The sequence below is a fragment of the Littorina saxatilis genome, linkage group LG3 (genome assembly GCF_037325665.1).
Source record: "Littorina saxatilis isolate snail1 linkage group LG3, US_GU_Lsax_2.0, whole genome shotgun sequence".
Taxonomy (NCBI): Eukaryota; Metazoa; Mollusca; class Gastropoda; order Littorinimorpha; family Littorinidae; genus Littorina; species Littorina saxatilis.
This window is the reverse complement of record NC_090247.1, coordinates 66,188,178-66,215,677: the sequence shown is the minus strand read 5'-3', so window position 1 is coordinate 66,215,677 and position 27,500 is coordinate 66,188,178. Positions and strand designations below refer to the sequence as shown.

The window sequence follows — 27,500 nt, the reverse complement described above, 5'->3', positions numbered from 1 at the left end:
CCAACCGATCATTGCAAGAACTGTGGTGGTACATGGCCGCATGAGAAGGGACAGCATTCGTGCCCTGCTTTCAACAAACAGTGCCGCTCCTGTGGAAAATTCAACCACTTCTCATCCGTCTGCCGTTCCAGTCCACGCAACACGGCAAGATCAGGGACAGGTGGAAGGGGCAGTGCATCCTCTTCCTCCTCCTCCCAACAGCCTCGCTCTATCAAGCACAAGCCCAAACCTGTTCACCACGTTGAGCAACATGGTGAATGTGACAACAACGACGCTTCGTTCATCGACGACGGCAATAACGCAGACACTGAGTATGTCTTCACTGCAAACGGCAACTCGAATCAACTGCCACTCTTCAAGGTCTACCTCAACGGACAACAGACAACCTTCCTTGCTGATTCCGGAGCTACAGTCAATCTGCTATCACGGAAAGATTATGAAAGTCTTACACCCAAGCCAGCGCTCAGCCCGTCAAACGTGAGAATCTCTGCGTACGGCAATCAACACTCCATCCGTGCGTTTGGACAGTTTTGCGCTGAACTACACACTGACACAGCATCCTGCTCAGCCACGATATGTGTTGTTCCAGGCAATGAGAAACCCATCCTGAGCTGGTCAACCTCGCAAACACTCAAGCTGCTGACCACCGTCCACTGCATCGAGCACAAAACTCAGCAAGAGAACCAGCTTGGTAAACTCAATGATCGACAGATCAAACTCCACATCGACGAGACGGTACAGCCTGTCGCTCAGCACTACCGTCGTGTTCCCTTTCATGTCCGCAAGCATGTGGAAGAACAAATCCGAAAGGATGAAGAACTTGGTGTCATCGAGAAGGCAACTGGTCCAACACCATGGGTATCTCCTATAGTTGTGGTGCCTAAACCCAAGTCTCCAGGCAAGGTACGCGTGTGCGTCGACATGCGTTCTGCAAACAAGGCCATCAGGAGAGAACATCATGCTACCCCAACACTTGATGAACTGAAAACCATGCTCGCAGGTGCTAAAGTTTTCAGCAAGCTTGACCTGAACCAAGGCTACAACCAGCTAGAACTAGCTGAGGAGTCACGCTACATCACGACGTTCTCCACACATCTTGGTCTCTACCGATACCGACGCCTCTTCTTTGGTGTGAACTCCGCAAGCGAGATCTTCCAAGAAACCATCAGGCAAGTACTGTCTGGCCTCAAGGGTGTCGTAAACATCAGTGACGACATTCTCTGCTACGGTACGTCACAGCAAGACCATGACAACAACCTACGCGCTCTCATGCAGCGTCTCCGTGAGAAAGACCTCACTCTCAACACTGACAAGTGTGAGTACAACAAGAAGTCTCTTGAGTTCCTTGGTCATATCTTCGGGGAAGACGGCATCACCCCAAGCCAAGACAAGCTCAAGACCATTCTTGAACTGCCAACACCAACTAACGCATCAGAAGTAAGAAGTCTTCTCGGCATGATGAACTTCTGTGGTGCACACTTCATTCCAAACTATGCAACACTCACCCATGAACTCCGTCTGCTGACAAAGAAGACAACACCATGGTCGTGGAATGAAAAGCATGACGCAGCCCTCGGAACGCTGAAAGCAGAACTCAGCAAAGCAACGACTCTTGCTTACTTCAATCCAGGAAAACCGACAGAGATCTACACCGACGGCAGTCCTGTAGGCATCTCTGCAGTCCTGACCCAAGACAAGCGCATCATCCAGTTTGCAAGCCGAGCGCTCACTCCAACAGAACAAAGATATTCACAGACAGAACGTGAAGCACTCGCCATCACATGGGCCTGTGAATATTTCCACATCTACCTGTTTGGTGCTACATTCACTGTCTACACTGACCACAAGCCTTTGGTCAGCATGTTCAACAACCCTCGTGCTCAACTCTCTGCTCGTGTTGAACGCTGGGTACTGAGAACACAGCCCTACGAAATGACTGTTCAGTACCGACCTGGTTTCGACAACCCCGCCGACTATCTGAGTCGACATCCAGTCCAACAGCATCCCAGCAGCAGAGAAGAGAAGATCGCAGAAGAGTATCTTCACTACGTTGTCGACACGTCCACTCCAAAAGCCATGACGTTAGACACAGTCATCTCAGAAACAGCGAAAGATGTCACTCTTACGGCAGTGATCAACGCAATCCTTACCAGTGACTGGGAAGCCAAAGACGACGTTGACACAAAAACTTTCAGAACCCTCTACTTGTGTCGTTCAGAACTCTCACTCAGTCACAACGCATCAGTTCTACTCAAGGGTACACGCATCGTTCTCCCAGAGTCTCTTCATCTTCAAGCTGTGAAAGTCGCTCACACTGGACATCAAGGCATCGTCAAGACAGTCGCCCTGCTTCGAGAAAAGGTTTGGTTCCGAGGAATGCAAGAGACTGTTGAGAAAGTGGTGAAAAACTGCTTAACCTGTCAAATCTCCACTCCCACACCAGCCAGAGAACCGCTGAAGATGTCTCCACTGCCCACAGCACCTTGGTCTGAACTGAGTGCTGATTTCGCAGACGCACCCAACGGAAACATTCTCCTTGTCATCACAGATGAATATTCCAGATTCACCGTTGTTGACATTTTGCAATCAACATCCAGCCGGAGTGTGATTCCACGTCTCGACAAGATCTTCGCAGAATACGGCATACCAGATGTTCTGAAGACAGACAATGGCCCACCATTCAACAGCCACGAGTTCGCGACATACGCAACACACACCGGGTTCAAGCACAGGAAGATCACCCCCCTGTGGCCCCGTGCAAATGGAGAAACGGAACGCTTTATGCGTACCATCAAGAAGACTGTCAAAGCCGCCCATGCACAACAGCTGAACTGGAAACAGGAAATGTACAAGTTTCTTCTTGACTACAGAACAACTCCACACTGCACAACTGGTGTCGCCCCTGCTACTGCCCTATTTGGTCGCAACATCAAGAACAGACTACCACAACTCCCGCCGCAGCAGCCAGCGGACGCAAAGATGAGACAACAGGATGCCCGCGCCAAAGGCAAGATGAAGCTCTACGCAGACAACAAGAACTATGTCAAACCAAGCAACCTTCAGATTGGTGATTCTGTTCTCATCAAGGACACTTCCATTAAGAAGTCTACTCCTCCATTCAACCCAACACCCCTCACTGTTGTGTCAAAGAACGGTTCTATGATCTCTGCGTGCCGAGGAAACAAGATAATCACGCGAAACAGCAGTTTCTTCAAACGCTCCCCCAGACATCCAACTCCTTCAGAAACAAATGACGCTGAAGCTGACGCCGAAGCTGAAACTGAAGCTGTTACTCTTCCTCACACAGATGAACCAAACTCGCAACATGCACACAACAAGCAAAACCAAAACGCACAAAACACACATACTAACGTCGCACCAACTCCACGTCGTTCGCACAGAGAAAAACATTTACCCACCAAGCTGCAAGATTTTGTTCTGACTTGAACGTTGAACTGACTGATGTTTTGTAAAATCATTTTATTTCTGGTGCCTGTGCAGACATATTATTTTCAAGATTTTCCATGTCAAGTGCCTATTGTGTCGTTTTATTTCACATTGCTGTTTAGCATCATTTCACAGTATTTTTGGGCAACACGTAAATTCAGTTTTGTTTTGTTTTTCTTTAATGAGAAGGGAAGATAAGTACACTAATTTCTACTCTCATTATCATTTGTTAGTACTTTCAAAATTCATAAGGCTGAAGCATTACTTCATAAGATTTGGAGTGAGAACACTTTTCTTGTTGAATGTAAAGTTAAACATTTCTAGTCAGCATTACATTTCTACTTCTTGGCATCATTCTTTAATCTTCAGGAGAAGATATCATTTTGCTTGTCCAGTTATCCATTTTGTAATTTGGGATTTTACTTCTTAAAATTCAAGAAGGGGAGAGATGTAGTGTTTGAGAATCTGTTACTATCTAAGGGAAGCAACTGCTACTAATGTGTTAAGTAACTAACGAGAGTTAGTTCCCTTGTTACATACACTGATCATCATCATGGCTGACAATAAACACAGCTTGCCCCCTCAAACCATCGTTTGTCGGCTTTATCGTATACATGCATGGTGAATGTGTATCCACCTTCATCACAGACATCATAGCTATGTAACAGACTTTCTTAAGAAGAAGGCAGAAAGAAATCTGCAAATGTTCACAACTGGTGCTGGAACTTTGTTAACGGTTGTTGTCTACTGACAAGGAATTGCGTTATAAGTCACTTGTATTTTTATATTTAACCTATGCTAATGTTTCTACAAAATGAGTGCTCACGTGGTCTATTAAAAGCTTAAACAGCTTCACTGATTATTGACACATTCACAAACAAGGTCGCCACCATAAGCTTGAGCTTGTTGCTGATCCTTAACATGTATTATGTTGAATTATCTATGAATTGTTGAATAAACACTGTTTAAACATTTACAAACAAGGTCACCACCATAAGCTTGAGCTTGTTGTTGATGCTTAACATGTATTATGTTGAATTATCTATGAATCGTTGAATAAAAACGGTTTAAAAACATTCACAAACAAGGATCGCTTTAATTTGTTGTTTTTCCACCAAACAGTTAGTATTGCCAAAAGGCACGAACACTACTGTTCACCACACCAGCCACTCGGTCACTGCAACAAGCAAAATAAGTGGAAAAACGACAGCAACAACTTTAATTTGTAATTGAAACCTGATAAAATTGGTTGACATTGTCCGGTCTAGCAGTTTCTTACAAACCCTGTTAGATACTAGAACGTATCGCTAAAAGAAAGACTGGCCAATGACAATTTGTTATTTCTCTGTGTTGGTAATGTCTCACAGGTCGCATGAAGCTCTACGCCGGTTAACAGCCGAACCAGAAACGGAGCGTTGGTTCCAATACGGAGATTTAAGAAACGAAACGTTGGGACGTTTCGTTTTGAAGTTGTGGTAAACGTCATTATTTCGGGGGTCTCTCGCTGGAAAGGTGAAGGTCAACTGAAACGGAACGTGGAACGTCAAAACGCAGTCACGTTTTCCACCCCCAAAAAACGAACAATATTTCGTCAACTTTTGTGAGTATTTTTGCACACTAACAGTTTTATTTGTTGGCCATTTTATGCATTGCGAGATTCATCAACCCTTTCACAGTCTTTCAGCGCTGAGAATGTGTTCATTGGAGGTAGACAACTGTTGTGAACTGAAATATTTTGAAGGGTGCTGATCCTGGTACATTTATCCAACTTCATGGTGAGAAAGCAAATGGCGAAGCAGAAGTAGGTCATCGCATCGAATTTTTATTCTGGCTTCGTATGTGATCAGGTGCATGAATTGAAAAATGTGAAGCTCTTGTGCGTGCAATGCGAGTATGTCAATCCTTTATTGACTCGTGGAGTTGAAATTGTGCCATGCCCAGTCAGCGGATCATATCCTGCCATGCCCGGCCTTTCATTCCGAAACGAAACGTGAATACATCTAAATCTTGTCTGCGGCCTATGCCGTCTCGTTACACGTTCCGTTTCGCGGGGTGACTCATTCACCAAACGAAACGAGCTGCAAAACGAAACGTGCTGTTTCTTAAATCTCCGTAATGTCTTGAGCCATGACTTTGCTGTACAAGGTGGGATTGCATTTCAACTATTCAGATAGAGCAGTAAATAACCTTTACAGTGATATGTAAGATGCTGTGACTTTTGTATGTTATGAACATTATATACAACTTGTTTGAAATCAGAGGCAAACTTCTCAATCATTTATAGACAAACTGTAAAAGTTGTAACTCAAAATATTCACGATGCGTTGCCTAACGGGTGACCACAGAATTGTCTATTTTTTTTAATCATTTGTGATTGAAAAATATACCCGAGTTTAAGGTTAATATTAGTACGGTTACACTCCAAATGACCTGTAGATTATTATACAATATTAATTTGATAAACCCTAAGGGTTGTGGACCTCAATTACTGTTCTGAGCGGGATACAATTTTCCCCATTCCACCTGATGAGCCAGTGCATGGCTTGACCAACTTATGCCTGTCATGAACGGAAACCTCACGTGCAAGTCCACTTTTGACAGGTACCACTCAGGGGCGGACGAGGGGGGGTTTCTGGGGTTTCCGGACCCCCCCCCCCCCCCCGCCCCCCCAGCCAAAAAATAAAACTATTTTGGTGTGTTTTTTTGGGTTGAGTTTCAATTTTGGGGGAATTAATCAGTGACAAAATCTGCTGCCTGAAACTGGTAATGATCATCCTCAGAATGCACCAGATTGCACCATTTTGCATCTTTTTTTTCAAAATTTTTTCGGGGGGGGCATGCCCCCGGACCCCCCTAGCAAGCTAGGCGCTTTGCGCCGTCGGCTCGACGCTTCGCGCCTTCACATCCATATCTTCACAATATACTTTTGGAAACCCCCCCCCATAAAATGAACTGATCCGCCCCTGCCACTGTAGATATTCCAGTAGTTATACGCCTTTATGGAGCGAATCCGCGGACATAAAGATTTAATACTTATCTTTGCTTTTTCCCCAGGAACACACCACCCACAGACGTTGATAGGATGATGCCATAGAATGATGTCATAGGTTGATGTCATAGGATATCATCATTAAGTCTTCAATGATTGCGGTGGCCTAAAGTGCGTGACCTCTTTCATTGAAAACTGTGCGTGAGTGAGTAGAATATGTTTTCGATGGTAAATGTGGACGATGGAAAATAAAGAGTAATGTGTGGGATATTGGGTACTGACATTGTGTTTCCGATGGTAACTGCATGTGGACAACGTAAAACACAGTGTAATAAATCGATTAAACATTGGAATTTCCTTCTGTGAGCCGTGTAACGTCAAGGTCCGACACAAACTCATATTTAGGCGGCTACAAAAGAGTGCGTATTTGTGTGCCTTCAATCGTAAAACTTAAAAGGAATTCTAACTAAAAGCGATCAATTAACAAATGTTATTTGTATTGTTTACCAAACAAATTACATTTTACACAGATCTCGACATACTGTGTGATATTTGGTCAAAAATAAAACTAACGTATAACGGGAGTGTGTGCGTACATGTACATCTGTGTTCATTAGCGTGTAGAATTACGCACAGCAGCTTTGTGAATCCCCGTCATGTGTCCTTGTAACAGACACACTCCAAAAGCAACGCTGTTGAGCGTGTGTGGGTTATGTAAGAGTGAGTACGCTTGCCTTTACACAGGCTAACTTTTCAAACGTGCTCCTTGTCCACGTGCTACATACTGTAACATACCCCTCGCTAGTGAATTGTCCTTATTGTCACGTGGGATATAGTTTGCCTCAATAAAAGCAAAAGTACTCATTTTATAATCCATCCAAACCCGACAAAGTTATTTCCGAACATCGTCTATTATGTGTGTTTGATCGTTGTCACGTTTGTGTGTGTGTGTGTGTGTGTGTGTGTGTGTGTGTGTGTGTGTGTGTGTGTGTGTGTGAGAGTGTTAGCGTGTTTTTTTTATATGCATGTTGGTGTGTCTTTTTATATGTATGTGTATGAGCGTGCGTGCGTGCGTGCGTGCGTGTGTGTGTGTGTGTGTGTGTGTGTGTGTGTGTGTGTGTGTGTTTGTGTGTGTGTGTGTGTGTGGTGTTTTGATGCCCACATTTGTATCACAATTTTCAACATTCTAACAAAAACAGGAAACACAATCCAAAGTATTCTCTTTGCAATGATTTATTAATCGAAAATTGCTTTCAAAATTCGGATATAGAAACTGCAGTCTCGACGTTGTAATTTCCAGTCTTCACCAAGGTCCGTGCACATTGCATGGCGAGGGAATCGACACTGCTTTGCTGCACACAAATCATATGTTATTATTCACTGTGCGCAGACAAGTATGTTACACACACACACACACACACACACACTCTCACACACACACACAAACACTCTCACGCACGCACACACACACACACACACACACACACACACACACAAACACTCTCACGCACGCACACACACACACACACACACACACACAAACACTCTCACGCACACACACACACACACAAACACTCACACACACACACACACACACACACACACACGTACAAACAAATACGCGCGCACACATGCTATCAATAATCTCTCTCTCAAATTTAAAACAAACAAAAGAAGAGAGGGAATAACACACCAAAACCAAACCAGGTAAATAGCTATCTAACTAGAGGTTGCATTCAAATTAATTGTAATAATTTAAGATGCACAAGAATCAGCATTAATTGTTTTTCTTTTCCTAGGTTCTATGAAGAATGTTTTGTTTTTGTCCTGTTTTTATTCTTCACGTTCAGAAGTTGGTAGTGGTTATTGTTACCTGCACTATTGTCTAAGGATTGTATATTGATTTGTGAGTATTGTGGAAGAAAAAAAAGAAGAAACAGATGCACAAGAACTTATCATCGCTGGTGCAGAAGTCTGACTCACCATGTTTATCCGGAGACGACGGCACCGGCCGTGGCACCAGCATTAGCATTAACACCGACTCCACCAGCATTGACGCCAGCAGACACGCTGAGGACGGCCTCGAGGGCAGCAGACACTCCCCCCAGCACGTCCTGGAGGATAGCAGCGATGTCGACGTTGCTGATGGCGGAGAGGGCGCTGTTGACCACGCCGCTGACGACGCCCACCAACTGGTTGATGGGCAGGCTGCTGATGAGCTGCCTCAACACGGCTCCGACGGTTTGGACGACCTCTCCCGCCAGGTTAACCACCATTTCGAGGATATCGTCGATTCCCAGCCTGCCGACCAGGTTGGCCAGCACCCTGCCAAGGTTGAGACCGCTCACCAGACCCAGGACGTCACTCAGCACGCCGGGGATGTCCACCTGCACACAGCCCACACATCATACATCTAAAGCTCGTTCTTCTAGTTTATCATTAAACTAGTTCATCATTAATCTAGATCATCATAAATCTAGTTCATCAACATCTTGTTCATCATACAATTATAGTTCATCATCATCTACTGTAGGGATATCCACCTAAATACAGCCAACACATCATACATCTAGTTCATCAACATCAACTGTAGGGAAGTCTACCTGCACACAGCTAGTACATCATACATCTATAGTTCATCACCATCTACTGAAGAGATTTCCACCTGAAAACATCCACCACATTATTCCGGTTAAGGTAGGTTAAAAAGCGAATGCATGCCAACAGAAATTAAGACACATTGCCCATGAACTCACGGCATCGAGAAGGTTGAAGACTCCGTTGACGAGACCATTGACGTCGAGGTTGGCAACGTCTGTCACAATGGCGGACACTGCCATGGCGATGCTACCCACGTCAATGTTCTGCACGATCTGTACGGCGGCGTTGGCGATAGCTGTAAGAACAGTATGCACGTTGCTTGGTCATTAGAGCTGCGTCTTTACCTAGACTCATTATGGCGATAGCTGTGAGAACAGTATGCACGTTCCTTGGTCATTAGAGCTGCGTCTTTACCTAGACTCATTATTGCGATAGCTGTGAGAACAGTATGCACGTCACTTGGTCATTAGTGCTGCGTCTTTACCTAGACTCATTATGGCGATAGCTGTGAGAACAGTATGCACGTTGCTTGGTCATTCGTGCTGCGTCTTTACCTAGACTCATTATGGCGATAGCTGTGAGAACAGTATGCACGTTGCTTGGTCATTAGAGCTGCGTCTTTACCTAGACTCATTATGGCGATAGCTGTGAGAACAGTATGCACGTTGCTTGGTCATTAGAGCTGCGTCTTTACCTAGACTCATAATGGTGATAGCTGTAAGAACAGTATGCACGTTGCTTGGTCATAAGGACTGCGTCTTTACCTATACTCAGTATGGCGATAGCTGTGAGAACAGTATGCACGTCACTTGGTCATTCGTGCTGCGTCTTTACGTAGACTCATTATGGCGATAGCTCTGAGAACAGTATGCACGTCACTTGGTCATTCGTGCTGCGTCTTTACCTAGACTCATTATGGCTATAGCTGTGAGAACAGTATGCACGTTGCTTGGTCATTAGAGCTGCGTCTTTACCTAGACTCATTATGGCGATAGCTGTGAGAACAGTATGCACGTTGCTTGGTCATTAGAGCTGCGTCTTTACCTAGACTCATTATGGCTATAGCTGTGAGAACAGTATGCACGTTGCTTGGTCATTAGAGCTGCGTCTTTTCCTAGACTCATTATTGCGATAGCTGTGAGAATAACAGTTTGCACGTTGCTTGGTCATTAGAGCTGCGTCTTTACCTAGACTCATTATGGCGATAGCTGTGAGAACAGTATGCACGTCACTTGGTCATTAGAGCTGCGTCTTTACCTAGACTCATTATGGCGATAGCTGTGAGAACAGTATGCACGTTGCTTGGTCACTAGAGCTGCGTCTTTACCTACACTCATTATTGCGATAGCTGTGAGAACAGTATGCACGTTGGTTGGTCATTAGAGCTGCGTCTTTACCTAGACTAATCCCGTCGCGATATAACCTTGAACGGTTGAAAACGACGTTAAACACCAAATAAAGAAAGAAAGAAAGACCTGGACTCATTATGACGATAGCTGTGATAACAGTATGCGTGTTTTGTGTTTGTGTGTGTGTACGCGGATGTGTTTGCGTGTGTGTGTGTGTGTGTGTGTGTGTGTGTGTGTGCATGTGTGTGTGTGTGTGTGTGTGTGTCCTGCCCTATTATACCTCCCACAGTGTCCAAAGCTCCTTGCAGAGCGTTGACCAGCGAGGCGACAATCTGGTTCACAAGCATCAGAACATCACCCACTGCAACATATGACACACTCATACATAGAGTGACTGCACGTAACACGATAATTAGCTTTTTACTACCGGGGCTTGGAAATATACGGTTTTGCAGAATCTAAGAGAAGATGTTCAGTTACTGCACGTCGGACAAAAAGCTTGCTACAGGGACTGTCAAACATACAACGTAATACAATCAAGATGTGTTTTAGCGAGGAAGCGACCCGATTTTCACAGCAATGGGATGATAAAGGTAAAGTTAATGAAATGAAATTGAATTAAATGTAAAAGAGTCTGTGATTGCATGGTCAGATTATCGCAAAAAATGAATACACAACAGACGCTCTCATTGTTTGTTTCTTGTTTTGTTCTTTTTTTCTGCTACATATTGAACGGTTTGTTGCCCGTTAAAGCAAGTTACACGGGACGTCAGCTGACGTCCTGCAGGATGTGAAAGTGTACAAAACGTACAAGGTGTACTCACCTGGACTAGTGACAGCGTGACGAGGACAACAGAACGTACAAGGTGTACTCACCTGGACTAGTGACAGCGTGACGAGGACAACAACACGTACAAGGTGTGGACTAGTGACAGCGTGACGAGGACAACAAAACGTACAAGGTGTACTCACCAAGACCAGTGACAGCGCCAAGAGTGCCTCCCAAGAGACCACCAAGGTCCAAGCCTGCACTGGCAGAACCAGAGGCACCCAAGCCAAGGTTCAGGCCAAGCAGCCTTTTGTCCCGGGGCTTAGCTGTAACAGGGGAAAAAAGAAGATGAAGCCAGCTTTGGAACAGTTTGTAGGAGAGTAGTATCTCTGTTTTTTCTCTCTCTCATCTGATTAAGCTCAATGGTACGAACTGCATTTTTGCATGTGTGCGGAAAAAAAAAGATTTGAAAGAAAATACTACAGAGGACGCAGCCACAGCAGGACTTTGTTCGTCGTTTCTAATGTAATAGTTTACACCAAATAAACAGCGTAAGTGAAATCCGGCACATGATGTACACCCACGCTTAAATCATAACTGTCCTAGGTCGTTTCACGTCGGTACAGCTGCATAACGTGAGGCCTTTTGGTCAGATAAATGCGTGTAAAGGTTGATTATGCAGTTTATCCTACATACGTGAGAGAGACACCCGTGAGATAATAATCGTTCAAATCACACGTGTGTATATCATGTAAATGAGGTCATGTCAAGCAAGTCTGGCAGGGACCTGTTTTTCCACTGCTTATGATGCCAAAGTCACCGAGACAAACGTCATTATAGAAACAAAAATTGCGCTCGCTAATTACCCTCCATGAATCTTTAGAACTAACACGTCACGCCACACTTTCAGAGTGACGTTTCTTTGCTTTGACGTAATAGATTGCACGAGGCTTTAGAAGAGATCGAGGTTCCAAAACAAGCGTCTTCAATTTAGCTGCCTCGACTGCAGGACATTTTCAGTAAAATACACGTAAGTACAGTATGTAGGATAAACAGAATACTACATGGTTTGCTGTTTCGTACCAGATTTACACTCGTTGCTTTTTCAAATAGTGAACAGCTCGCTTTCGCTCGAAGTTCAATATTTAAAAAAGCAACTCGTTTAAATCTGGTACGACACAGCAAGCCATGTAGTATTCTCTATTTATCACGATATTCGTCAAATACGTGTTGGATAAACTAAGATACGTTCACGTGAATGTTCACTGAACCCACATTTGAAAGACACCTATAGAGAAGTTGAAAACAGGCTGGTAATGTTCGCTTTTGCACCCTTCGCTTCAGGAAACTATTTCCGTCTACTGTTTCGAGTGGGTCGATACATGGCCTTCAGCAATAACTTGACCAAAAACTAAACGTCTTCCATCTTTTCCCACACAGGATTTTTGTCGAGCATCTTCAACTGTATGAAAGTAACGTATTTGACTCAACCATATCTAAGTCATATAGTTATTTTAGTCCCATCTACGTGATGTAGATAACTCTACTCCATCAATGTCATGTAGATAACTCTACCTCATCCAAGTAATGTAGATAACTCTACCCCATCTAAGTAATGTAGATAACTCTACCCCATCTAAGTAATGTAGATAACTCTACCCCATCTAAGTAATGTAGATAACTCTACCCCATCTAAGTAATGTAGATAACTCTACCCCATCTAAGTAATGTAGATAACTCTACCCCATCTAAGTAATGTAGATAACTCTACCCCATATAAGTAATGTAGATAACTCTACCCCATATAAGTAATGCATTTAACTCAACCGTATCCAGGTAAGGTATTTACCGCAAACATTATCCAAGTTCTAAGTAATATAGTTAACTCAACCATATTAGGTAATGTATTTAACTCAACCGTATCTAAGTAATGTATTTACCTCAAACATATCTAAGTAATGTATTTAACTCAAACATATCTAAGTAATGTATTTACCTAAACATATCTAAGTAATATAGTTATTTTAACCTTACCTAAGTAATGTATTTAACATTTAAAACACATGCTCAGTTCGAAATCATTTTGCCCACAACAGTTATCTTATAACATTTTTTTGACAGACAAAGATTTAAATCAGTGTCATTTCAATACTCACCATCTGCACAGGATGCGGCGAGCAAGCCAAGAACAACGAGAACAGCCAAGACACGCATGATGACACTTGGTTGGTGAGGGTTTCACGAAGACGTCTTCTGAAGGATGTGTTGTGCTGGCAATGTGCACGTTGCAATCGTAGGTATCGAGCATTGTTTCAACGCGGCTTTATATAGAGACCGTGTGTGATTAGAAACAACAGTCTGGTTCCACTTCATTAGCATATTGCGCAACGTAGATCTACACGGGTTTGTTTTCCTTATGTATAGCGAAGGTGGATAAATATACAAAGAAAATGAGTTTTGTGGTCTCGTATCAAAACAGTGCTGTTTTGAGGGTACATTTGTGTATGTTAGGAAACGCTACCGTTGCTGAGCTTTGGTTCAGTTTTGTGTGTTGCATGTAGTTGACTTATTTGTACTTTGTGGGAAAGTACCGATATTATATTTTGTAAACACAATATTTATGCTTGGACGAGAATGCAGGTGAACTTTCTAGTCCTGTCAAAACAAGTTGTTTACCATGCTGTTTTAGTCGTGAGTTCGTGGCGTTCGTTCGGATTAAGTGCGTCGGCGCTTTTTGATGTACGTCATAGAGAATGTCGCTAGTTTAGTCCATGCACGGCTCGTATAATGTAGTTGTATCGTGTTCGGTCTGGAATATTCTCGAGATTGAGTATTTACTATATATGCCAGCGCGATTTGAATGTTAAAAAAGCTTCTATTTGAGTTCTGCTAGATGTGCAGTTGTATACACGTGTATGTAATGCTAAATAAATCCTCGAACTCAATTTGACGAGTTGTTTTCTGCTGCTGCGAAGACGGGCGACGTAAAATAAAAGAACACAACTACACGACGTTTGAGAACTTGTGGCAATCTCAAGTGTCGTGTGACAATTGGGGGCCAAGCCAAGGATCTACGTTTAACGCCAAGGGTTTTCCAGTAACAAAGACAGTCAAGACAGTCACAGGAGGTAGCCATCAATCGGGTGTATCCTGAGGGATCAGTATTGAGACTACAGAACCGTGGATTCGGTGTGACTGTGGGAAGAGTTTGGTAATCGCCGCAGCTCAATACGGTGAGCGACGCCGGAGTGTATCGGGATTACAGAGGTTAGCTGCCGTTTGGACGAGACGGACTTCGTCGCGGAGCTAGTGCATTAATACTACGAAATACGACTGAGGTACGTCGTGTACGTATCGTGAGCAGAGTGCGCCGTCACGTTAGACGAGGAGGGTGGCAGCCTGCGTCTACGAAGGTGAACAGCGACGAGAGAAGCATCGGAGGTGCAGTAGAGACTGTGTTCTTTAGAATACTACATTCGTCTACGTTCGGGGCTGTGAAAGAATACAGACGAACGCACCGGAAAAGACCAGAATGGCTGAGTTCTGGGCAAAAGGAATTGAACTGGGACTAAAAGGCAAGCAGTTGACGGAGTTCGTCGAGTCCCAGACACGACTGCTGGCGCAGCGTGAAGAAAGACAAGCGCAGCGTGAGCGAGAAGAAAAAGAAAGACAAGCGCAGCGTGAGCGAGAAGAAAAAGAAAGACAAGCGCATCGTGAAGAAAGACAAGCGCAGCGTGAGCGTAAAGAACGACAAGCGCAGCGTGAGCGTGAAGAAAGAGAAAGAGAAGCACAGCGTGAAGAAAGGAAAATGGAGCTGAAACGCGTAGAGCTCCAGATAAAAATGGAGATGAAGCGCTTAGAGCTTCAGACAGAAATGGTGCGTGTTCAAAATCAGCACGAGGCACCACGCCAAAGAGATAACCAGCAGCAAATGCTACACAGGGCATCGAAACTTCCAGCATTCACTGACGGGAAGGACCAGATCGATACTCCAGACTTCACCGGAGAAGTTGAGGCCGTCTGCCTGAAGAAGCCCTTGTACGATCTACTAATTGGGAATATTGGGGGTGCGAGACGTCCTGATGACCCTGATTTCGAATGGAGAATGGGCTCAGCTCAGCCTGCTGCTGAGAAGGAAGACCCACTGCCATTCGCGAATGAAGATGTCAGCGAACTGTTACGAGATGACAGAGCAACTGTGCATCGCCGCGACCAGCCGCAGGTTGTAAGCGCTGTGACGACCAGAGCCCAGGCGAAGAAGGACAAAACAACTACGCCACTCAGGGTCACCAACAGCTCTGCAACTGCTGTCGTGGACAGGGATCAGCTGATTCAGCTACAGGAAGCTGATTCGACCTTAACAAAGTACAGGAGTCGTCCTGTCAAGGAGATGACTAAGGGCGAAGGCACTGTGCAATTTGAAGTGAAGGCCAAGATTCTGTACAGAGTGTTCCAGCACGCGAGAGTCAACGGTGGGAAGCCATTACGTCAAGTTCTGGTGCCTCAACCACTTAGGCGCCAGGTGATGGAGGTGGCCCACGACTCTATTATGGGAGGTCACCTGGGGGTCAAGAAGACATCGGACAGAATCCAGGCTGCGTTTTACTGGCCAGGACTGCATGCAGATGTGACTCGATTCTGCCGATCGTGCGATATTTGCCAGAAAACCATACCTCGAGGAAGGGTCCCGAAAGTGCCGTTGCAGAAGATGCCTATGATCGACCGACCTTTCAAGAGGGTGGCCATTGACCTCATCGGCGAGATCAAAGCGCCAAGTGAAGCGGGTCATCGTTGGGTACTGACCCTGGTAGACTATGCAACCAGGTACCCAGAAGCCGTGCCTCTGAAGAAAATTGACACCGAGACTGTTGCCGAGGCACTTGTGGACATTTTCAGCAGAATTGGGGTTCCTGAAGAGATCCTCCCAGACCTGGGGACACAGTTTGTCTCTGAATGCATGGAAGAGGTCAACAGGCTGCTGAGCATTCGTCACTTGACTACGACACCTTATCACCCGATGTGCAATGGGCTGGTCGAAAAATTCAATGCGACGCTGAAGTCCACGCTGAAGAAACTATGCAGTGAGCAGCCAAGGCAGTGGCATCGCTACATCAATGCCTTGCTATTTGCATACAGGGAGGTGCCACAAGAGTCCACTGGATTCTCCCCGTTCGAGCTGATGTACGGGCGGACCGTGAGAGGTCCGATGCAAATACTAAAGGAATTGTGGACGAAAGATGTGGACACACCTGAAGTGAAGAACAGTTACCAGTACGTGTTCGAGTTGCGAGAGAAACTGGAGGAGACTCTCGAGATTGCGAGAGAAAACTTGAGAAAGTCTCAGGATAGCGGAAAGCACTACTACGACCGCAAAGCCGTAAACAGGAAGTTTACACCAGGTAACAAAGTGCTGATACTGCTTCCCACTGATCACAACAAACTACTGATGCAGTGGAAAGGCCCATACGAGGTTGAGGCCGTGGTAGGGATCAACGACTACAAGGTGAATGTCGGCAAGAAGTCCAAGATCTACCACGCTAACCTCCTGAAACTGTATGTGGAGAGACCTCCGGAAGCAGTACAGGTCGCAGCAAGTGTGGAAGAACCAGCCGAACTAGACGAGTTCGACGGCGAGGAACTACTGGAGTTGGGAGACCTCCACAAGAAAGAGGGAGTGGATGACGTCAAGTTAATACCTGACCTGACAGAAGATCAGCAGAAGGAGCTGCATGATTTTATGGGCGACTTCACCCATAGGTTCTCTGATGTTCCAGGCTCTACGTCCTTGGTCGAACATGAAGTCCACCTCACATCTGACGTTCCTGTTCGCTCAAAACCATACCCTATCCCGTTTCAGGCTCGGGAATCCTTGAAGAAGGACATCGACAACATGTTGAAGATGGGGGTCATCCGTGAGTCATCATCCCCTTACTCATCTCCCGTTGTTGTTGTCAAGAAGAAAGACGGTACAAACAGGGTATGCATTGACTTCAGGAAAGTGAATAAGATCACCGTGTTTGACCCTGAACCAATGCCGACGGCGGCTGATCTGTTCCGACAGTTAACCGGCAGTAAGATCTTCTCAAAGATCGATCTCAGCAAGGGATATTGGCAGATTCCTGTGCGCGAAGAGGACATACCAAAGACCGCCTTTGCAACTCCAGACGGAACGTATGAGTGCCTGCGGATGCCTTTTGGCATGGTGAACAGTGGTGCTACCCTGAAGAGGGGAATGCGAAAAATGCTCAAAGGAATGAAGAATGTTGTGTACTACTGGGATGATCTGCTAGTCCACACGGAGACCTTTGAGGAGCATCTGGAGACTTTGAGGGAACTGTTTTCCCGCCTGACAAAAGCTAATCTGACCGTGAGACCCAGCAAGTGCATTTTGGGGACCGACAACGTTGACTTCATAGGTCATTCACTGAAGGAAGGTCAAAAGGGGCTTTTGTTGGAAAACGTCACCAAGATCCTCAATGCGCCACGTCCTGAAACCAAGAAGCAGGTGCAATCCTTCCTTGGATTGGCTGGGTACTACAGAGAGTTCATTCCAAACTTCGCCGCCATAACGGCGCCTTTGTCGGACATGACCCGAAAAGGATGCCCCAACCGAATACTCTGGGGACCAGCTCAGGAGAAGGCATACCAGACCGTGCGCGACCTGATGTCACGAGACCCGGTGCTACGCCTTCCTGATACTGCCAAAGAGTTCATCTTGCGTACAGACGCATCGGACGAAGGGATCGGCGCCATGCTGATGCAAGAGCATGGAGGTAAACCATTTCCGGTCAGCTATGCCAGCAAGAAGCTGTCAGGAGCCGAGAAGAACTACTCGACCATGGAGAAAGAGTGTTTAGCCATCGTGTGGGGAATCAAGAAATTTGAACTCTACCTCCAAGGGGTGAAATTCGTGCTTCAGACTGATCACAAACCCCTCACCTACCTGAACTCTGCGAAGTTTGTGAATAATCGTATCATGAGGTGGGTGATGTACTTGCAGAACTTTGATATGCGAGTGGAATCGATCAAGGGTTCAGACAATGTTGGAGCAGATTTTCTCAGCCGAGTATGTGAGTAAAACTGTGTTCATTCTCCAACAGACTAATGTACATACCTGGATTTCAATCTGTTATGTATACATAATATGTGTACAAGTAGCGTTTCAATGATTGAAAGAAATTAGGTAAATTTCTTCTGGTGTTGGGGGTAATGTTAGGAAACGCTACCGTTGCTGAGCTTTGGTTCAGTTTTGTGTGTTGCATGTAGTTGACTTATTTGTACTTTGTGGGAAAGTACCGATATTATATTTTGTAAACACAATATTTATGCTTGGACGAGAATGCAGGTGAACTTTCTAGTCCTGTCAAAACAAGTTGTTTACCATGCTGTTTTAGTCGTGAGTTCGTGGCGTTCGTTCGGATTAAGTGCGTCGGCGCTTTTTGATGTACGTCATAGAGAATGTCGCTAGTTTAGTCCATGCACGGCTCGTATAATGTAGTTGTATCGTGTTCGGTCTGGAATATTCTCGAGATTGAGTATTTACTATATACTAGTGGTACCCGTGCTACGCACTTTGTGTGCTGCGCATGCGATGTCATTTTGTTGGTTATGTGCTTGTGAAAATGTTGTTTGCACCCCTCCCCCCCCCCCCCCCCCGCACATTATCCCGCATATAATGAATTATATTCTCTTGGTGAAAAATAAAATGTTAACCCTTACACCGGTGCAATTCTGTAACACATGTTACATAGCCACTTGTGAATTAACAGAGAGAAAAATAACAAAAAACAGTCATATAGGTTTTCGCATCAATGGGAGGTAATCGGAACTGACCAAAAAGACTGCGCGACCGCACGCGACTATACAAACAAACAAAATAAAATACAGCAGGTATGACGTTTGCATGAATCCATGATTACGTCTACATGAACAACAGTGATAAAAGTGCGCATCTCTTCCCAGCCGTGCAGCGCTTTGAAAGTTGGAAGCATTAAAATTTAAACGGGTAAAAAGCCATCGTGAAGATACGAAAAAAAGTATGACGTCTAAAATACTTAATGATTCAAACGCATAGTATAACATATGTAATTGACAACAGAAAATATATACATGGTTCACACACACAATCGAGTGCACACATCCATGCTTATTTAAAGTCATGTACACACACACACACACATACATGGCATCAAGCAACACACAATTAAATGACACATATGGAATATGGAAAACGTATAATGGACATGAACATGGCAAGTAATTTACACCGTTACCTACTATAAAATTGATGATATATATATACCACTCACTTGCTATTCGCCTAAAAGCTTGCGGTGTGCTGTGACACATATAAGAAACCAGAAGAAAAAAGGACTTTACTTTGGCGAAAAGAGCATATGCTGCTTATTTTTGTACATAACTGCTATAACTGTATTTTTTCCGAACACTTACATGTAAACAACATAGAGATATATCTTACCATTTCACTAAGACAGCCAAAATAACGGTCAAATTAAGGGGAGATCATGATGACGTACATGTCTATGGTTGCACCGGGGGAAAATATTTAGTCGCTGGAACCTATAAGGTTGTGAAAATGTTGTTTGCACCCCTCCCCCCCCCCCCCCCGCACATTATCCCGCATATAATGAATTATATTCTCTTGGTGAAAAACAAAATGTTAACCCTTACACCGGTGCAATTTTGTAACACATGTTACATAGCCACTGGTGAATTAACAGAGAGAAAAATAACAAAAAACAGTCATATAGGTTTTCGCATCAATGGGAGGTAATCGGAACTGACCAAAAAGACTGCGCGACCGCACGCGACTATACAAACAAACAAAATAAAATACAGCAGGTATGACGTTTGCATGAATCCATGATTACGTCTACATGAACAACAGTGATAAAAGTGCGCATCTCTTCCCAGCCGTGCAGCGCTTTGAAAGTTGGAAGCATTAAAATTTAAACGGGTAAAAAGCCATCGTGAAGATACGAAAAAAAGTATGACGTCTAAAATACTTAATGATTCAAACGCATATGTAATTGACAACAGAAAATATATACATGGTTCACACACCCAATCGAGTGCACACATCCAATCCATGCTTATTTAAAGTCATGTACACACACACACATACATACATGGCATCAAGCAACACACCATTAAATGACACATGTGGAATATGGAAAACGTATCATGGACATGAACATGGCAAGTAATTTACACCGTTACCTACTATAAAATTGATGATATATATATACCACTCACTTGCTATTCGCCTAAAAGCTTGCGGTGTGCTGTGACACATATAAGAAACCAGAAGAAAAAAGGACTTTACTTTGGCGAAAAGAGCATATGCTGCTTATTTTTGTACATAACTGCTATAACTGTATTTTTTCCGAACACTTACATGTAAACAACATAGAGATATATCTTACCATTTCACTAAGACAGCCAAAATAACGGTCAAATTAAGGGGAGATCATGATGACGTACATGTCTATGGTTGCACCGGGGGAAAATATTTAGTCGCTGGAACCTATAAGGTTATACGGCGACTTATCAGGTGATAATGTTTCGAACTTATCTTTTAAAAATTAAGTAAACAAATCTATGGAATATTTTGGAGTTCCGTTAACAGATAAACAGATCTATCTATCTTCTTATTATTTTAGGTTCGTCTGGGGTAGAGAAATAAAACACACAGCTAGGTTCGTCTGAGGTGCGGTCGCGTGTTTAGTCGAACCGAAAGTTGAAGAAGAACCAATCACAGATCTCTTTCGCCGCGATGTCAAAGTTCAGGTCAAAGTTCACTGTTGTCTGCTCAAATTTGCGAGACAAACCTCTTCAAACTTTGTTCGTGGACAAAATTGGAAGTCGGGACCTAGCGGAATCGATTTCCTGGGTCACGTTAGCATGGTAACCGAAGGAGAAGGCACAAATCCGCGCGGTTTGGTCACAGGAATCGAAAAACCACCGAAAACCCTACCAGTATTATATAGTAGATGCCAGCGCGATTTGAATGTTAAAAAAGCTTCTATTTGAGTTCTGCTAGATGTGCAGTTGTATGTATGTAATGCTAAATAAATCCTCGAACTCAATTTGACGAGTTGTTTTCTGTTGCTGCGAAGACGGGCGACGTAGAATAAAAGAACACAACTACACGACGTTTGAGAACTTGTGGCAATCTCAAGTGTCGTGTAACAGTGTAAAACAATGCGTTATATAGTTCTAATAGAGACAGTGTGTCATTAGAAACAACAGTGTGATTCCACTTCATTAGCATACGGCATAACGTAGATCTACAGGGTTTTGTTTTTCTTGTGAATTCTGAAGATGGATAAATATGTAGAGGTTACATGCCGAGTCTCAGTGATTATCAAAAATAATGGTCGAAGTTAGCGGATCATGAAAAATGCGAGCTTTAGCGAGCTTTTTCATGACCGCGAACTGAGACCATTATTTTTTATAATCACTGAGACGAGGTGTGTAACCTCTTTATTCCTCCTTTCTTCAGTTATTCAAAGAAAAGAGGAGTTTTTTTGCGAAAGTTTGATCGAATCCTATTCTCTCAACCAGTCAACCTGCGCAGGCGATCGATTAATGCGCGGTTGTATAGTTCCGTGCAAATCATTCCATTCTGTTAACAATTCTTGTCAGTTTTCCTATTTTGGGCTAAAATCAAGTACACAGATATGCTGTTATTCTGCTGTGGCGGCAAAGGCAGATATTGTGTGTTCTGTATATGTTTTGGTATCGCTTTGGATAATGTTTTTTCGTCAAATGGGACTAGCAGACGAACTTTTGCACCCGTGTTCCAACGTTAAAAACTGTATGAAGTTCAGTTTTCTGGGGAAAATAGTGTATGAAACCCCTTTATGTTGTTTAAATTGATGAGATGTGTGCATTTGGTTGCGTGTGATCTGTTTATTAAATGAAATATTGTTGAAAACTGACCGTCGGATTGCAGTCTGTTGTCGAAGGAACTGAGTGAAAAGAAGGGGAACTACTCTTGTCGCTAGACAAAGTATGAGTTACTTGCCTTGGGAAATTGCTTGTGATGAACGGCTTGAGCACAGCAGATGAGATTCAGAAAACAACCGAACTCATGGATTTTATATGGAGATTCATGTGTTCAGGCCTGTAGTTGTTAATTTAAATGCGGTATGTTTGTATTGTTTGCTCCAGAGATGTATACTTCGTACATTAGAGCGTTCGGAACTTTTCAGTCACAAAAAGTAGTACCGAAACAGAACAACCTCTCAACCCATTGCACTATCGAGGATTCAGGCTGTTGCTGGGTCGTTATTTGTTTGGTTGCTGGGTCATTATCGAAAAATAACTACCCCTACAAGTTTACAGAGGTAAAGAAGCAGAGGGGGGAATAAACAAAGATAATGTGGGTAGTAGTATCGTACGCAAACAGTATTGTTTTCGGGATACAGCTGCGTAAAACTAAGCGCCGTGGAGAAACATACCTCAAATAACAGACACGGTGTATCGTAACCGTTATTCTGAATAAAAACTGCTTTCGTTGTTTTGACTACATTATGCACATTTTCCCTCTCTCACTGTATCTCTCCCTGTCTCTGTCTGTCTGTCTGTCTCTCTGTCTGTCTGTTTCCCTCTCTCATTTTATCTCTCCCTGTCTCTGTCTGTCTGTCTGTCTCTCTGTCTGTCTGTTTTCCTCTCACATTGTATCTCTCCCTGTCTCTCTCTGTCTGTCTTTCTCTCCCTGTTTGTCTCTATCTCCCTCTCTCTCTCCCTCACTCTCATTGGCTTTCCCCCGCCCTCTCTCTCTCTCTCTCTCTCTTTCTCTCTCTCTCTCTCCCCCCCCTCTCTCTCTCTCCCCCATGGCAGGGTCGTAATGACAGCAACAGCCACATGCCACTAGTCAACCGAGACAACAGACACCGTCTCGTTAGTGGACCAGCCTCTTCATTCGAAAGCCCCCCGGGCTTGCCCCTCTCGCCGCCGCCTTACTGGTGGCATACAGCTAGGCGACTTCACCCCCTGCCCTGGCCTGGGCCACACCCCTTCTCCCCTCATGGGAGCGCTGTGTTCCCCTTGGGGTATGGCTGTCCACCACCTGCCTTCCCGCAACACTACCCCTACCAGGGCGGCGTGATGGCCGCTACACTTGTTTAGGTGATCATTCATCAGTCTGTGTGACTTCGAAAGAGAGTATGTTCCGAATGAAAACAATGAATTGTGTGTGTGTGTGTGTGTGTGTGTGTGTGTGTGTGTGTGTGTGTGTGTGTGTGTGTGTGTGTGTGTGTGTGTGTGTGCGTGCGAGAGCGTAACTATGCGTGTGCGAATACCACTATGTATGATGTGTGTTTATGTGTGCGTGCGTGCGTGCGTGCGCGCGCGCGTGTATGTCTGTGTGTGTGTGTGTGTGTGTGTGAAACAGAAAGAGAAAGACTCATAACAAGTATACCAATACCAGTATTCGTATAAATGTGCGAATTTCAAATGCTCGTGGCCATTGACTATCGGAGAGATTCCTTACTAACCAAGTAAGTGGGTGCCCTCTCTGCAGTGTGTAGTGTGCATCTTGTCCTATCGAAAGGGCCAGATGCTAAACGGTGACATTGTCGATATTGTGTGTGTAGTTTTAAAACTACAGTGTTATAGTGCGACCCTTGACCGTGTTCAATCAAAAGTGACCCGAAGACTGTGAATTTACACTTTCTCCAACGTGTGAAACCTTTCTTCTTATACTTTGAGAAGTCAGGTTGATAATAACTGTGTGCTTGTGTCTACTGATCTAGTCACAAGCTGTGTCGTTATTCGCGATCATCCACGTTCAAGTGTCTCATTGTTTGACAACAGTCTTCAACTGAAAGTACGAATATTAACTTTACCACCACTTTTGGACAGTCTCGGAGACGTCGCCCTTTGCTTATTGATTGTTGTAGTCTGCGATCACTATTACAGTATCACTTTTTACTTACTTATTTACTTAGTATTAATGAGTAACTTACTTCTTCGTTCAAAGTAGTTAATTGTCTCCTTTTTCATATTTCTATTCCTTTTTGATAACATATTTTGTGTTTCTTAATTGCTTTTTCTCTCTCGTTTGCTATTTACTTTTAGTTTGCTTATTTTGTACCAAGATATTTCAGTAGATCTATATATCGATTCATTTTAACGCTCAGGAGTTAGAACGCTGTTGTACTTATAGTTTCACGATGAGCAGCTGTCTAAATGCATGGCCCACTAAAGAGGGTTTTCGCGTGGGACACCTGAATATAAACCATGCAATTAACAAAATGACTGACATATCTACTATGCTTTTAAATTCTGGTTCAAGCTTTCACGTTTTTGGGTTTTCAGAATCCAGATTATCTCACCAGATTTCAGATTCTGATGTTGCTATTCCTGGTTACAATGTATTACGACGAGACCCACAGCAAAGTAAAGAAACTGGTTTGCTATTGTACATAAGCGAATCAGTTAGTTATACACGATTAACACACCTTGAGCAGTTTGTGGAATCGGTGTGGATAGAAATTAAGTTGAAAAGAGCACCTCCACTCCTTATAGGTTTCTGTTATAGAAATCCTGCAGAGCGAGCAAACTGGTCAGATAATTTTACACAGATGTTAGATGCAGTCTTGCTTGAATCAAAGGAAATAATTATGTTAGGTGACTTTAATATTAATTTGTTAAAACAGAACAAAATGTGGCTTGATATGCTTAACCTCTATAATCTCAAACAAATAGTATGCACACCTACGAGAGTCACAGCAACCACCAGCACTCTGATAGATCATATTTATGTGACTGATCACCGTAACATTGTTGAATGTTGTGTTCCAGCTAGTGGTTGCAGCGATCACTTTCCCATTTGTCTAACGTGGTCGAGAAAGGGTATAAAAATTCCTAAAGCTGGCCACAAGACAATAAAATATAGATCCTTTTCTCAATTCAACGAAGACACATTTCTCCGTGACCTCTGTAATTCCTCTCTCCCTGAGGTTTATAATCATACGAATCCTGATGCTGCTCTAACGCACTGGCTGAATGCCTTCACTAACATTTATGATCGACATGCTCCATGGAGAACTAAGAGAGTCAAACACATAGTGAAACCTAAGTGGTTTGATGATGAATTACAAGATGCAATTGATCATCGTGATTTTTTAAAGTCAATCGGTAAAGAAGAGGAGTATAGAGAACAGAGAAATAAAGTTAATTCAATGAAACGATTAAAAAAAAGAAAGTATTTTCAAGACCTTGCTTCTTCAAAACAAAATTCAAAGAACATTTGGAAAGCAATAAATGAACTTACAAATAAAACGACTGCACCTACTTCAAGTTGCCTAAAGGACATATCACCTGATGATTTAAACACACATTTTTCCAAAATAGCTGAAAAGGTTATTATAAACGATAAAACAACCTTAAATAAATTGGAAGTTTTGGAAGACTTCTGTAAATCAAAACAAATTTCATCTCAGTTAAATATTCCTCCGCTTACGGTGCCTGAAGTATTTCACGCACTCACTCATTTAAAGCAAACGGGTACCCGGGGAATAGACGGGCTTGATGGAAGGATTCTAAAGTTATCAGCCCCTGTAATTTCTGACACCCTCACTTACATTTATAATCTCTGTTTAGAACAAAACTATTTCCCAATAGCCCTCAAGCAGGCTAAAATCATTCCTCTGTTTAAATCTGGCGAAAAGAAAGACCCCTCAAATTATAGGCCGATTTCTATACTGTCAGTATTATCAAAACCACTGGAACGACATATAAACAAACACCTATTATCGCACTTTGACCACAATCAATTATTTCACCCTAACCAGTCTGGATTTAGAGCTCATCACTCCTGTCACACTGCCTTAGTCTCTCTTGTTGATCAGTGGTTGGAAAGGATCAACGATAATGAATTTTGTGGAGCTGTTTTTGTAGATTTTGCCAAAGCTTTTGATGTAATTGACCACAAGTTGTTACTGAGGAAACTCACATTGTATGGACTCGGGATTGATTCTGTTGAACTTATAACTTCTTTTCTTAGTGACAGGCAACAGGCTGTATACGCAAACGCCTCAGCATCAAGTATGCAGGATGTACGATATGGCGTACCACAAGGGTCAGTTTTAGGCCCTCTCCTCTTCTCTATATACATAAATGACCTTCCCCTTCACATTGAGAATTTATGTGAACTTTTTGCAGATGACACAACCATACATTCTAGTAACACCAATTTAAGTCGTTTATCAGAAGCACTGCAAGAAAGTTTAAACCAGTTGAGTGAATGGACTGAGCTAAATCACATGTCCCTTAACCCCCAAAAAACAAAAAGCATGATAATAACAACTAGGCAAAAACGCCAGAACATAACCTCAATATTTCACGATCTAACGGTTAATGATAAACTTGTTGAAAAAGTCGACCATCATAAAGTTTTGGGATTGACCATTGATAACAACCTGTCTTGGTCACACCACATCGAACAACTGTCTAAACAAGTGTCCAAGAATGTTTATCTATTATCTAGAATCAAGCACTTTCTGAATTTGGAAGCCAGGAAATTATTCTTTAATGCTCATATTCAGTCTGTTATTGACTACGCGTCTACCTTGTGGGACTTGGCAAGTGAAAATTCATTCAAACCACTAATTAGATTACATAAACGAGCGCTTAAAGTAGTCTTATTAAAGAAAACAACCCTATCTGAGTTAGACTACATGAACTCAGGCATTCTTCCTCTGAAGGCAAGGCTAAGTTATAATAAAGGTACCCTTATGCATAAAATTATTCATGGATGTGTACCTCAAACCATATTTTCCAAATTCACGTTAAAAACTTCACGCCAATTGATGAGACTGAACATGCCTCTGCCTAGGATTGACCTATTCAAATCTAGTTTAGTCTATTCAGGTAGCAGTCTCTGGAACACTCTTCCGACAATCCTGCGGCAAACTAGCAGCACACACGTTTTTAAGACCAGATATACGTCTTGTCTCATGAAGTCTAAATAAACATCTGTTGTCGCTAGAATGGTTGTTAAAACCAACAACCGGTGCTTTTTAACAATGTATTATTATTTTTATATACCCTGATTTTTTCGAATGCAGTGTATGTCAATGGGCATGGCATTTACAGCTTTGTTGCGTCAGTGCAATCTACTCTATAATTCTTAACTCATGTCAAATGAACTTACATTTTTCATTTAAGCAATGTATTGTATGTAAATTGATGATATGTTCTTACTTTCATTTTATTATAATCATGTAGCAGTTGTTTTCTTTACTTGTTTATTCTTTAACCATTTTAGACTAGTCCGTCTTTAGGGCGAGGGCTAGATGTAAAAAGGCAGATG

The 27,500-nt window shown here is 43.3% G+C and overlaps 2 protein-coding genes and 1 long non-coding RNA gene across 3 annotated transcripts in view; 2 read left to right on the top strand and 1 right to left on the bottom strand.

Annotated features, from left to right (window-relative positions):
* LOC138963018 (uncharacterized) overlaps window positions 1-7,017 on the top strand; it is a 64,507-nt gene extending 57,490 nt beyond the window's left edge. The window contains exon 18 of the mRNA XM_070334991.1: window positions 6,502-7,017. Within this exon, the coding sequence (XP_070191092.1) occupies window positions 6,502-6,533 (32 nt within the window). The 3' untranslated portion in view covers window positions 6,534-7,017. The remainder of the gene's footprint in view (window positions 1-6,501) is intronic.
* Window positions 7,018-7,653: 636 nt separating this feature from the next.
* On the bottom strand, window positions 7,654-13,470 carry LOC138963022 (uncharacterized). Its single transcript, XM_070334995.1, has 6 exons — window positions 13,312-13,470; window positions 11,359-11,481; window positions 10,667-10,747; window positions 9,193-9,332; window positions 8,420-8,823; window positions 7,654-7,788 (listed from the first exon to the last, which is right to left on the bottom strand). The coding sequence occupies exons 1-5, from the start codon at window positions 13,367-13,369 to the stop codon at window positions 8,425-8,427; spliced, it is 801 nt and encodes a 266-aa protein (XP_070191096.1). The 5' UTR covers window positions 13,370-13,470; the 3' UTR covers window positions 7,654-7,788; window positions 8,420-8,424.
* The window catches only part of LOC138963024 (uncharacterized), a 39,447-nt gene continuing 23,116 nt past the window's right edge, over window positions 11,170-27,500 (top strand). Inside the window, exon 1 of the long non-coding RNA XR_011454689.1 lies at window positions 11,170-11,304. This is a non-coding gene — a long non-coding RNA (uncharacterized lncRNA). The remainder of the gene's footprint in view (window positions 11,305-27,500) is intronic.